This window comes from Cnephaeus nilssonii (genome assembly GCF_951640355.1).
Source record: "Cnephaeus nilssonii genome assembly, chromosome: 9".
In the NCBI taxonomy this organism is placed as follows: Eukaryota; Metazoa; Chordata; class Mammalia; order Chiroptera; family Vespertilionidae; genus Cnephaeus; species Cnephaeus nilssonii.
Window position 1 is genome coordinate 64,897,191 of NC_137080.1, and position 13,732 is coordinate 64,910,922.

At 37.4% G+C, this 13,732-nt stretch overlaps 1 protein-coding gene across 1 annotated transcript in view; it reads left to right on the forward strand.

The window, feature by feature from the left end:
* The window catches only part of LOC307105715 (uncharacterized protein), a gene marked incomplete at its 5' end in the record, with an annotated part of 44,949 nt that overhangs the window by 8,470 nt on the left and 22,747 nt on the right, over positions 1-13,732 (forward strand). Inside the window, 3 exons of the mRNA XM_079781619.1 lie at positions 2,072-2,125; positions 13,290-13,364; positions 13,563-13,624. Coding sequence (XP_079637745.1) covers positions 2,072-2,125; positions 13,290-13,364; positions 13,563-13,624 — 191 coding nt within the window. The remainder of the gene's footprint in view (positions 1-2,071; positions 2,126-13,289; positions 13,365-13,562; positions 13,625-13,732) is intronic.

Sequence of the window (13,732 nt, forward strand, 5' to 3'; positions counted from 1 at the left end):
GTCAGTACTTAATACAAAAGAAGTTATTTTGTCCTCTCAGTGATGAGTTAGTTCCTCCAGTTTTCTCGTCATTCTTGAGAGTGCCTTCTAGATGCCAGGTGCTCCTGGGCATTTTATCTTCTCATGGAGCTTATAGCAACAAAAGTTGATTTAAAAAAAATATGTGTACACACATATACTCAACAAATATTTGCTGAAAAAATACCTAGTGTTCAGATAATAATAATTTTAAAAAATTGCCCAACCTTAAAGAGAATTATCATCATGCTTTACGGGAAAGAAGGAGAGTATTAAAGAAAAAACTGGCAGAAAAAGTGAGTTTTTTCTAGTATCTATCCTAAAAGTGTATAACTTAAAATAGGGATTCAGATTTAGAAAGAGACAAGACAATTGATAGGGTTTCTGGGAGAAAGATAGCAATATTGATTTAATGTAATAATACCGTTTATGACTTAGCTTTCTTTGAAGAACACAAACCTTTTAAAAGGTATCTTATATAATAAGTAGCTGTTTGCATTGTGATTGAATGTCTAATTAAATGGCCTAATCATACCATAATATTTCATATCAGTGCTGTCTGACTTTTAAACTCGGTTTTAAAAAAGCATGAAATAAGCCTTTTAATGCAGTTGCATGAAGGAAAATGTATATTTGAAATCCAGTGAGAAAATTGTCTCAAATCTTATACCAAATATAAAATAAGCACTGGAAATAGCATCTTGCCAAGAAGGTCTTCACTCTAGACAAGCATTGTGTCTGGAGATATCCTATGTGGACTGCAACATGAATGAAATATTTTTCCTGAGGGACCTGTCTATTTGGTGATATCAGGAAAAGAAGTCCCCAACAGTTGTAAGCCTGGAAACTTCTGGAAAGTCTAGTAGCCTTATTTAAAAGTGACCACTCTGCATTGATATTTGAACAAGCAAACTGTCTTTGTAGAATGTAATCCTCAGAGCAGGTTTGCTGGTTAGACAGCCTTGTAGAGGAATAGTGTATCTGAGACCATCTGTATCAGAATCTTCTGTAGCACTTAGAAAACTTCAGACACTTGGGCACCTTCCTATAAGCATCAGAATTTCTGTTAGCAGAACTTAGAGTCTGTATTATTAACAAAACTCTCCCAAATCACACTACATTTTAAAAAAGTGTTAGAGTTTTCTTGCCAGTATTTAATGTCAACTGTTGCTTTTGTCTAGGAGCACTAAAAAAGCATCCTGAGGTGCTCACTGCTCAGATTGCTTCCCCTCCAGGACCAGACATGTTGGCTGTTGGCTTCATCTGTTAGCTGGACCAGGGACCCCCCCTCATGAACTGCTTCGGCAAGCTAACCAAGATACCACCTACAAGCAGAGTTAAGGCTGCTCTGGGGCACAAGATCCAAGAGATCCCTCCTACTGTGGGATACTCTCACCACCACCCCTAGCCTGTGTGTGATCTGTGGGAGTGGCAATCCCAGCCACTTCCTCCTCTTCAACAGGGAGATAAGGTTTCAAGCAAATAATTGGGAATTGATCCCAAGGGACAGAAGGCCTGAGAGAGAGCAAGAATGCCGAATGGAAAGCTATTCCCTCAACACAGTTAAACACTCACATTTGAAGATTTCAGTCTTAAATCTGATAATTTGGAAGAGAAGTATCTGGCTGAAAACAGGCCCCTTGCCCTCTGTTGTCAAAACTTCTGACTAAAATCCCATATAATGGGTCCTATAACCTCTGTTTGTATCCATAAACTCTCTGACATGTAAGTGAGGACTTTCATGTTTATTGAAATAAAAGGGAAGAATTTAGGAGAGAGGTTCAAAGCATAAGCTGAGAGATCGAACACACTTGATTTAAATCCCGGCTTTACCTTTTACTACCTACATGACCTTGAACTGCATTCTCGACCCTCTGAGCTTTCAGTCTTACTTGAAAAATGAGGATAACAGTACCTGCCTCATAGGAGTTATTTTGGAAATTATGTAAGATTATAAATTATGTAAGATACAAATTAGTGACAGATAATAACTGACACTCAGTATATGTAGCTTTTGACTTATTGTAGTAACTTTTAAAAATTTCTCTTTTAGCCCTGGAGAGTTGCTATCGAAGAGGGACAAGAGAGGAAGACAATGCTGGAGGAGGTAAGTAGCTCTGGACACAGGGAAGGTCAGACCACTAAACAGCAATTGTTGAGCAGAGGGAAAGGGACAGGAGAAGGATGCAGACTGCAGTGCCAGCTAATAACCTGGGCTGCCTCAGCTGCTGTCTCCTCTCCCCTCCTCCCTTTTTGTACCACCTTTTTTAACACTTTATATACTTTGTTGACTCACTCTGAGAAATACTATGTGTTCTGCCTCACATTTTTAATCCTGGTTTTGTATTTTAGTATTGATGATCCTCAAACTTGCAGGGGCTTAGTGTGGAAGCTGTCTTTCCTTTTGGGATGTAGGTTTTAGAATTACTGAGGGGAGGAGATTTCTCCGCTGACCCCATAGTAGTACATCCAGAATTCAACTCCAAATTTGCCTTTTCAGAGAAATATATGCCATCAAGATGTGAGGACATGATCAGAGAGACCCCTGCCCCTGACTTTTAAAAATACCTTTACTTTTTAGAGTAAAAATATCTGTACTTTCCAAAGTGCCTTTTCTCACATCAACTCACATTTTCCTTACAATAACCCTGTAAAAATTATTAATATTAGTAGACAGACCCCAATGAGGCACCACAAATGTTTCTCTTTTCCCATCTCCATTCTGTCTTGCAAACATATTGCAATGGTAGTCTTTGCTGTCTTCACCTCAGTTTTCTAAAATCAACATCCTTTCATTATTTCCTGTTTACCCCCCAATCAAATTGAACCTCCTCTTCCTGGCTCATATAGTGGTCCTGAAAACATGGTCTTATGTACTCTGCAGTTCCTGGAACATGGCTGGCTCACTCACTATAGTGCTTTAGCCCATATTGTTTACCTCATTAAGGATGCCTCCTTTCAAACCAACCAGATTCTACCCCTTCTTCAATTTCCACTTCCTCCCTGGAGCCTTCCCAGATCATTAACATCTTAAAGGTTCTCTCCTCCTCTGAATTCCAATGGTAGCCACAGCTATTCAGTCAATTATAACTTGGTCTTAAAGTCCTAAGGGAGAGAAAGTATATGATAGATTTTATATAGAGAAGAAAGCAGTGGACAAAGTATGTTTTAAAGAGTTGACATCTACTAAGGAGCTGTGGGAGATAAGCCAGGTTGCTCTACCTTTGTGATTCTACATTTCTTGAGCTGTAAATATGGAGAGGTTTGGGTTAGATCCGTGGTCGGCAAACTGCGGCTCGCGAGCCACATGCGGCTCTTTGGCCCCTTGAGTGTGGCTCTTCCACAAAAAACCACGGCCTAGGCGAGTCTGTTTTGAAGAAGTGGCGTTAGAAGAAGTTTAAGTTTAAAAAATTTGGCTCTCAAAGGAAATTTCAATCGTTGTACTGTTGATATTTGGCTCTGTTGAGTTTGCCGACCACTGGGTTAGATGATGTTGATGGTCCCTTCTCATTCTGAGGTTCTAGGACAACTTGGTCTTCCTTATGTGGGATGGGATATTGACTCTTAATTGAGTTCCGGACTTGGTCTATCCCAAAGATTGCTAATGCTAAACTTGGCAGTTTTTGAATGCCATGTACTATTTTGGTAAGTTTTTTAAGCCTAAGCATTCAGGGAAGGTTAGTGGAGGAGATGCATTAGGTAGTAGGATGGTGTATTAAGGACAATAAAGGGTTGTCTTTGTGAATGACTTCTTATTATAGAACTAGAGGCCCGGTGCACAAAATCGTGCAAGAGTAGGCCTTCACAGCTGCAGCAGCTGCCTCGATCCCTCCCTCGCAGCCGAGGTGGCTGCCTCCATCCCATGGCTGCAGCCCCAGCTTCATCCGGAAGGTTGTTGGCAGTCTGGTCTAATTAGCATATTACGCTTTTATTATTATAGATAAATAGGGTCACCTATTGGGTGAAGTTTAGTCTTGGTGTTTATAGTGTACTTTGCATTTCTTCTTTATTGGATAATGCTATATAATAAATAGTTATTTAGTCAAAACTCTAGAATAAATGTTAGATGCCTTTCTATAGTAATCTGGTTGGTGACATATTGTAAGTCTGTATATGTATGTACATGTATCACATGCATATTACCTTTGAATTAAGAAGGGAACCCCTAAATTATGAGGTGTTATTATACTCTGACCATTCATAAGAAGAATATCTCTTTAAAGTGTGTTGACATTTAATTGACCTTTGAAAGTTCATTCTGTTAATCATACTCAAAGTGCTAAGGCTATGGTTGACTGCTCTGGTGTTTTTACATTCAATCGTGCCTAGCATATAAATTCTTCAGCATAATTGCTACTTATTTAGCCAGAGTTTCTTTTCTTCACTGAAAATGCGAGTTGTATTTTATTTTTGTATCTTTTAAAAAACACACCACAACAACTTTGCTTCAGGCTGGATAGTGCTAGGAGTTTGAATTGAAATGTTTTCCTGTCATTAGTTGTATGGGGTGTGGCTTCTTAATATAGGAGTAATGGAAATTTTTTGCTAAGTGTACTTTTCTTCTGGCAGCAGTTAGAACTTTTCAAGATATAATGCTAAAATATGGAGAAGCTTAACAATTTGACACTACACATTTTTAACATAAACTTTTGAAAATCTTTCAATTTTTTTGTATAAGTTAAAACTATCATTCTATTACTTTTTATTAACAAAGATTCAAAGGATCTATTTTCATAGCAAACTCTTAATTCCTTGAATTGCTGTGAATGAAATTTTATTATAAATGATGTATTTGTTTTTAAAAAGTCAAGTATATTTATTTTTCATAGCTTAACATTTTATTACTATTGCCTAGAGACCATTTGCTGAAATGTTTAAACATTTTTGAGTATTAAATTTATAGCATCAGTCTATGGAAATAATTTTTAATATGGATAGTTTAGCTCTCTTACAGGTTTCTAAGTTAATATTTCCAACACTTTTTGCTGATAGAAAATAAAAACTTATAATTACCAATTTTGGGTAATTTATCTTGAGACTCGATTTTTTAAAAATACTTTTGTCTTAAAAGCAATTTTTAAATAGGGAAAACAAAGTTTAAATCAGAATTTTTATTTTCATGAGGTAATTTTATACTTTCAAATATATAGCTCTAGTCCTCTCTCTCAAAATCAATCAACAATATATAATGTTTGTGGTACATCTTGTTTCCTACTTATAAGTTTTAATGTCATTATATCATTTATTTATTCACACATTACAAGTATGGTAGATAGTCTCATTTCATGAGGCTGACTTTCTCATCATCATCTCTCCTTCCATATTGTCCTATCTTTTCTTTTGCCTTTTTATGTTCCCAATTTTACAAATTTCAGCTATCTTGTGGCCCCCCACCAAAGGAAAATGAATCATTTTCCCTTAGTCCAAACATTTAACTTCAAACTCTATCCTTTTTAGAATAGATGGTGAAGCTTCTAAGTAATATCTAAATAATACATTAATAGTGCAAATGACTTCAATCCTGAATAGTCAGATGCAGGATATCCCAGACTAAGGGTGAACTTTCACATTTCCATTTTTCATACAGATAGATTTATTTCTTCCTCAGTAATTAAGTATCTCAGGACAAGGCTAGAACTGGTTAAATACAGAATGTTAAGCTAAAGCCTGGTTCCTTGTGTAATCTTTCTTGATAACTCGACTGGACAGATGACACATGTTGACAAAATTAGTATATTTGCTCTTCTATTTGAAGTATGTTTTGCCATCATAAATTACTTTCTGTCATTTGAATCTGGATATATTAATTTATTTTATTTTCATTTTATTTAACTAATTCTTATACTCACTGTCCTAAACACTTGATAAGTATTAGTTTATTTAATGCCATAATTAAATTTATTATTATATAGTTACTAGAGGCCTGGTGCATGAAAATTCATGCACTGGGGGGGGGGGGGTCCCGCAGCCCTGCCTGCCCCCTCTCACAGTCTGGGAGCCCTCAGGGGCGGGAGGTGAGCCAATGATCAGGGGAAGGCGACGCCCCTATCACACCTCTGCTGCTGCCACTGCCGGCAGTGCAAGCCTTAGCCGGCCCTGGTTACCTGCGCCTCGGGCCGGCCCTAGGCGGCTGGGCAGCCGCCATCCAAGGCTTGCCTGCACTTCGGGACGGCCCTGGGGGGGCTGGGGGTTGAGGGCGGGTCTGGCCTCACCGTGCACCTGCTACCCCCACCCCCAGCTGGGCTGAAAGGACTGGGGGAATCCAGCAGGGCTGAGGGGACTGGGTGCTGCCATCTTGTGGCTATGGGTGCTGCCATCTTTGTCATGGCGTGACTGTCAATTTGCATATCCCCTCTTTATTAGATAGTATAGTTTGAGAACACTAAGGCACAGAGTTTTGTTTTAGGGTAGGGCTTTAAGTGAGGGGGAGTGATAAGTGCAGTCAGAGTGGATAACACAGTAGTGCTAAGAATCAACAAAAAGATGTTCAAGAGTTTTGGGAAAAATGAGTCTACATGGAAAGGATCGGGGATCTAGCTTGGCCCAGTCTTAAAGAGCAACATGTCTTCCTTCCTCAATTTTAAGCATTGGACCATAGAGGCAGAAGCCTGCTAAGTGATCATTGCCTTGGGTTTCATTTGCCTAGTCAGCCTGGTGAGGTGGGCCATGCTGGCTCTTTGAGATTCTCATAAGGCTGCAGGAACTTTTATGTCTTACCTCCTACCATTTCTCAGGATTCAAACTTCTTTCCCCCTAAAGGGTTTAGCTCCTCTTTCTGCTGGAAGTGGGCATTGCAAATACCAGTAGAGAATGTTTTTGTCAGTCTTTTTTTTTTTTTTTTTTTTAATATATTTTATTGATTTTTTACAGAGAGGAAGGGAGAGAGATAGAGAGAAACATCGATCAGCTGCCTCCTGCACGCCCCCTACTGGGGATGTGCCCGCAACCAAGGTACGTGCCCTTGACCGGAATCGAACCTGGGACCCTTCAGTCCACAAGCCGACGCTCTATCCACTGAGCCAAACCGGTTTCGGCTGTTTTTGTCAGTCTTAACGTCAGCTCATTTCATCCTCCCTTCTTGCCCTACTTTGTGTGTTACTTTGAAAGTATTATTCAGTGGTGTTTATGTTTGTGTGTTGTATGAAGTTTAGAGACTGGTGTTAAGCAACAAGATTAAAAGACAAATCTATCATTTCTGTTGGAAGAAGATGAGAGAACAACTAAAAGGAGGAAGTGTGGAGAAAAGAGAGACATCATGGAAAAGAAGAGATTTAATGAGGGAAAAATAATGGTGAAAAAAATGAAGAAAGAGAATTAGTGATTTCCTTCATACCCACACCTCCTCCCCAACTTCACAGTAACAGAGGCAATTTCATTCTCTTTTCCTGACGAGGTTCGCCAGGGAGTTATGTACTGTAGGAGTGGAAAATTTCTCCCTTTTACATTTTGAGACTTGGGTGTGCTGCTTTGAGATGCCACTGGTATCTAAGTAATATTTGTTTATACTGGATATTTTTCTCTGTAGCCTTTGTAGATGGGGTTTAGAATACAAACAATATTGTTAGCAAAACTGCAGGTACTCGATTGCTATGTTTATTTTGCTAGTTGAAAAACTTCCAGAGCCTTAGGACTTCTGAGTACATTAAAAAATACAACAGGCAATTTTAAAGAGTGCTTTAGAAAGAAAGGAAGAATAAGAAGAAAAGTTAGGACTGTCAGGCTCTGGGATTCCAACCAATGTGGTAAGTTTTGTGTTTTGGTTTTTTTAATTAGTGTTTCAAAGACTAAGTTAGGGTAGTTTTATCAATTATTTTTTAAATTTTTATTGAATTTATTGGGGTGACATTGGTTAATACAATTTATATGGGTTTCAGGTGTACAATTCTATAATACATCATCTGTATATTGTATTATGTGCTCACCGCCCAAAGTCAAGTCTCGTTCTATCACCATTTATCCATTTATCCCCCCTTTATCCTTTTCTACCTTCCCCCAACCCCTTTCCCTCTGGTAATCACCATACTGTTGTCTGTGTCTACGAGGTTTTTTTTTTCTTTGTTTAATTCCTTCACCTTTTTTACCCAGCCCCCTCTGAAAGCTGTCAGTCTATTCTCTGTATCTATGAGTCTGTTTCTATTTTGTTTGTATGTTTATTTTGTCATTAAATTACACATATAAGTGAAATCATATGGTCTTTCTCTGACTGGCTTATTTCACTTAGCATAATACTCTCCAGGTCCATCCATGCTGTTGCATAAGGTAATATTTCTTTCCTTTTTATGGCTGAGTAGTCTTCCATTATGTAAATTTTTATCCACTCATCTACTGATGGGCACTTAGGCTGCTTCTAAATCTTGGCTATTGTAAATAATGCTGCAATGAACAAAGGGGTGCATATATTCTTTTGAAGTAGTATTTTGGGTTTCTTTGGATAAATTTCCAGAAGTAGAATTGCTGGGTCATAAGGCAGTTCCATTTTTAAATTTTTGAGGTAACTCTATATGCTGTCCGAAGTGGCTGCACCAATCAACATTCCCACCAACAGTACATGAGGGTTCCCTTTTTCTAAATCATTGCCCACATTTGTTGTTTGTTGATTTACTGATGATAGCCATTCTGACAGGTGTGAGGTCATCACTTATTTTTTAAGATGGGTGTAAAGTACTCTTATTGTATATAAATTACCTTTTCTTAATAGTTTAGGTGAAATAAAAGTGTGGCACTTTCATTCCACAGATTATAAGACTAAAGTTAATTCTTTAGGGAATTTAGGATTTCTTTTGGGATGCTGCTTAAATCATGCTTAATGACTTTTCTTGGTCAGATCACTAGTCTGAAAGTATTTCCTACTGATTTATGATTGTACTAGAGTTCCGATGCACGAAATTTGTGCAAGAGGAGGCCTTCCTTTCCCCGGCTGCCAGCACTGGCTTCCCTCTGGCATCCAGGACCCCGGCTTCCCTCACAGCCCCAGCTTCTTCCGGAAGGTCGTCTGGAAGGACGTCCAGTCTAATTAGCATATTATGCTTTAGTTATTATAGATTGGGATAGAATCATTGGAATTGTGATGCTTCCAGAACATCCAAAATAATATGGTCAATTTTACCTTTAAACTTCCTGCTAATTCATTTTAGTGCCCCCTGAAGTTTCTCTCTTTATCTGCTCTTTGAATCTCTGTAGGAAGGTATATTACTCAGTAGTATTTATGAAAAATACTTGCTTTAAATAACAAAATGTTGAGCTAATTTAATGATAAAAGTATTGATTTGAAGAAATTAATTTATTTTTAAATAGCTATTCATTTTCCAGGTGGAGGGGCCTAGTCTTAACAAGTTTGATTAGATCCCCATCAGTAAAACAAAGAGTAAAATGAAAATGTGTTTTCTTGTTCATTGCATGGCAATATCATGCTGTTCAGACATTTCAAGAATCACTAATAAATTTACCTGTAGGGAATAGAAAGAGGGAAAGGGCGTTTTTCTTTCTCATTTGTTCTTTTTAAATTTATCCATTTTCCTCCCACTTGTCCATCCTTCCCTAGAGTCATGGAAATTTTTAGTTTCCTCCACTGTTCATCAAATGTTCCCCATTTGTACATCCTAGATTACCACCACACCAAGGTTTCTTAGGGAGAAACGGAATCTGCATCTTTAGAAACTAATGGAAATCATCCCATACTTTTCAGACCCTCTTTCTTCCTTACAGGAAAGAGAAGCAAAACAATAGTTGGTAGTTTGTCATTGTTGCTTCTGTGGCTGCCCTATTTGGTTGACCTAAACTTTTTTACCTCCATTCTTAATGCTTAAACCTACAAATAAAATTAGGGCCAGTCACACTATATTTCCATCATCAGTTATCCCTAGTGGTTCAAATTTAGCACAAACCTGCTGTTTGAGTACATATTAATTAGGTGAATATAATAGGATGAAATCGTGAGTTTTTTAAGAACTATTCTTTGACTTGAAGTATAGTTGTTATCTTGTGAGTTTACAGTTATTTTGTTGAAAGTCTGAAAAAGTCCTCACATGAGCAACTAAGCTGCTGATTGCCCAAAATAGTGTAAGTCATACATTAACTTGTAGTAAAGTGCTGCTGAAAGTGTTTGGTTTGGAGATGCCGTGAGCTATTTCAAGTTAAGTTGCCTTTCTCTATATGAAATAGGGTAGAGGTCTTGCAATCTGATTTCAAGGTTCAACCCTGAATACGAATTTTTTGGTCACTTTTTCTGTATGCTGTGTCATTGTTTGCCACAAGTATAAGGCATATGAACCTCTTTTGCTACTTATAACCCAATTCCCATGCCAGACAGTATTGGAGATAATTAAGTTCTATTGAAAGCTTCATAAGTCAGCTACTAACTACTGTGTCCATAAATATACTCTCAAACTATCTTATAGTCCTGCTTTTTAAAAAATGCGTGGGTGTGGGAAGTGATGGTGAGTGAAGTCTGGCTAAATTGTGCTTCTTTGTATTAAGAAAAATCGCACCAATAATGGAAAACTGTGCCATGATTCGTGTATGTTTAATATTTAAAAAACTCTTCCAACCCTCTCCCACTCCAGTTCCCACCCCTACCTCATAAATTCAAGCAGTTGAAGGGATTAGAGTCAGAGGATTTTATAGCTGGAAGGATTTTAGAGAGAATCTGATTAACCTTCTTGTTACAGTTGAGAAAATTGATGTCCAATGAGGTCAAATGAGACCATGTAGCAAGTTTAAAAGCCCAAATGACATTATTAGTTTATTTCCCTTAGTAAAAATTCTTCTGATTAATCTGCCCTAACATGTTCATAATCAGAAGGTAATAATAAGGAAGAATAACTAATCTGTGCATGGTGCTTTCCCGTATTTTAGTCATTTCGCAGAAGAGGTCTGTGAGGTAGGTAAGGTAGTGTCCAATCACAGAGAAAACAGGCTCAGTGACAGTCAGAAACCTGCTTGTGCCAGTCATCTATCAAAAGGGCCCAGTGCTCCCTGTCTTTACACCTTGACAGAAGCATCAGCTGGTCTCAAGACAATTTCAAAAACCAAAGGCTAGGGAATCACATCTTCATACTATAGCTTTGGTTCTAAACATGAACCAATTAATTTTAGTCTATTTCGTCACTTTAAAAGGGGGCGGGGAGACCCTATTTTTAAAGAGCTATGAACTCATAAATTTCTAAGGAAAGATGCTGCATAATTATAAATAAGGTGTGTTTTAAGACTCTCCTTATCAACGTTTTAAAAATTCAGCCCACATACTTTGGGTACCTACTATGTTAAGCACGTTATACTCTAGGAGACACAATAATGGCTGAGACAGAAACATGGCCTTCAGAGCTTATATAATCTCTCTTTTCAAAGATTTATTGAGGTGGAGAACTGTTCCTGAGAAATGGCTGGTACTATCTACATATTACTCTTGAGATATGGGAGAAATTAATTATTATATCTGGGATAATGGGTCAGTCATTTTTTTTCTAAATGTTTATATTAAAATACTCAAAGAAAACTTACAAAATACAAAAAAAGTAGGAAGGAAAAATATGTATGCTCTAAATTTTTGACACAGTATTGTTTATATTATACCTATAGATTTTCTTTTCTTTTCTTGAATTTGATAGGATATCTAATGTTTGTATCACTGCAGAGCTTTGTAACCTGTTTTACTGATTACATAATTACAGAAGGAGTCAGTTTCTGAGTATGTCAATAATCTGGCTGTTTTTCTATGGCAATTATTGATGTTATTTTACATAAAATGAAGAAAAGACTCTAACCTTGGCTAATTCTAAGAAATACTTTTTAAAGTATTTTTTAAATGCACTAAGTGGCAAATTACTTTCAGATTTTTAAGAGCATCAAAATCATTTAGCTTGGCTAAAATATCCATAGAAATATCAACTATGTACAGTTGCCATAAATTAGAAACAAATTGTGAAATGTATAAACAAAAAAATATTTTTAAATGCATTTCTAATACTAAACATGTTGATTTTTTACTGTTTGGAATAATTTAATAGCTTTGATTTTAAAAAACAAAAACAAGGATTGTTTGAATTTGGAATTCTTCCATGTGATGATTACAATGAAATTAATCTTAAATTTCTAATGTCCCTTTAGAAATAGGACCTGGGTGAGAGTGCTCTTTGTGCGAAGTCTAATGGAGCAGGAATTTCTGAGTGGGGAGAGCTGAGCCAGCAGGTGGTTTGAGGGATGTTGCCTGGGAACTGCTAACAGTAACGCTGAAGGAAGAGAGAGAGAAGGGATGGGAGAAGAGGGATGGAAAGTCCCTCATTAGCCTGAAGACTGAGATGCCCTGACCCTCTGGAATCCCCCTCCCTAGTGAGAATGCCAGCCAAAATAGGAGAGGATGATGAGAAAGTCAGGTGATAATAACCACAAAACTCTGATAAGCTTGAATAGATCCTATCTTGGTAGCCCTGGCCTCCATTGTAAATCAGTATTATCTTTTTTTTTAAAAATATATTTTATTGATTTTCCACAGAGAGGAAGGGAGAGGGATAGAGAGCCAGAAACATCGATGAGAGAGAAACATCGATCAGCTGCCTCCTGCACACTCCCCACCGGGTATGTGCCCGCAACCACAGTACATGCCCTTGACCGGAATCGAACCTGGGACTCTTGAGTCCGCAGGCCGACGCTCTATCCACTGAGCCAAACCGGTTAGGGCAATCAGTATTATCTTAAAGGAGATTTTGGCAAATGAATAAAATATATGAAGAATGAATGAATGATTGAATGAATTGTATCAGCAATGGATCTGGATATTTGTTTCTACTCAAAAAGTTTTTTATTTATTGTTATGTCCAATTTATAGTGAAAACACATTTTTATTGAATTATCATTAACTATATCATATTTATTTAAACCTACACCCTCTCCAGCTCCACAGATGACTCAGAGAAGGTTAGAATAGAAAAAAAAATCATAATGTTGCAGTGAGGGATAGATGTGATTCCAACTCTCAAAGCCTGGTGTTTCCATCTGTGTGATGATGATACTATGGCAAGAATAAAATGAGATTGTGTATAGACATTGCTTGACATACAACAAAAATGTATTAGAGTTAAGGCTGTAAACTTGAGTATACACAATTTAGCTTATTCTCAACTTATTTTGCACTATAATTTTACTAAAGAGTGTTAATTGAACAAAATATATTACTTTCTGGAGTAGGAGAGATCTTATTCTTTATAACTCTGTTAGCTCTATACTATCCAAGATAATGCTTTGCTTCCTAGAATCTGAGTTTCTTAATCTTCCAGGTGTGCACAATCCATGGGGAAATGTTTCCAGTAAATTTCTACAGCCTATGGCCAGTTTCAAGAGGCAAGGACCAGGTAGGTCTGTATTTTTATTTTTTCTTAAAGCAAGGGAAAGTTCATCACTGTCATTAGTAAAAAATATAATGAGAATTAGAAGTGGAGTAGGCTAAAACACACTGTGGACTACTAAGTGTAAAGTATAAGTAGAAGAAGATGAAGATTACTTTTAAAAGGCAGAATTTTGTTTGTTCATTTATTTTCCTTTCATTTCAGACCAGTTCTATGTATGTTTTCTACAGAAGGAAGCAGAGACTACTTGTGTTTCTTGCCTTAAGGTGGGTTTTCTGAAGGAAGGGATAGGGGCCAAATGCCAGTACGATTGATACAGTTTGCCTGGAACCTTGGCCTCCAGAGAGATGGTGGATGGAAAGATGCAGAACAGA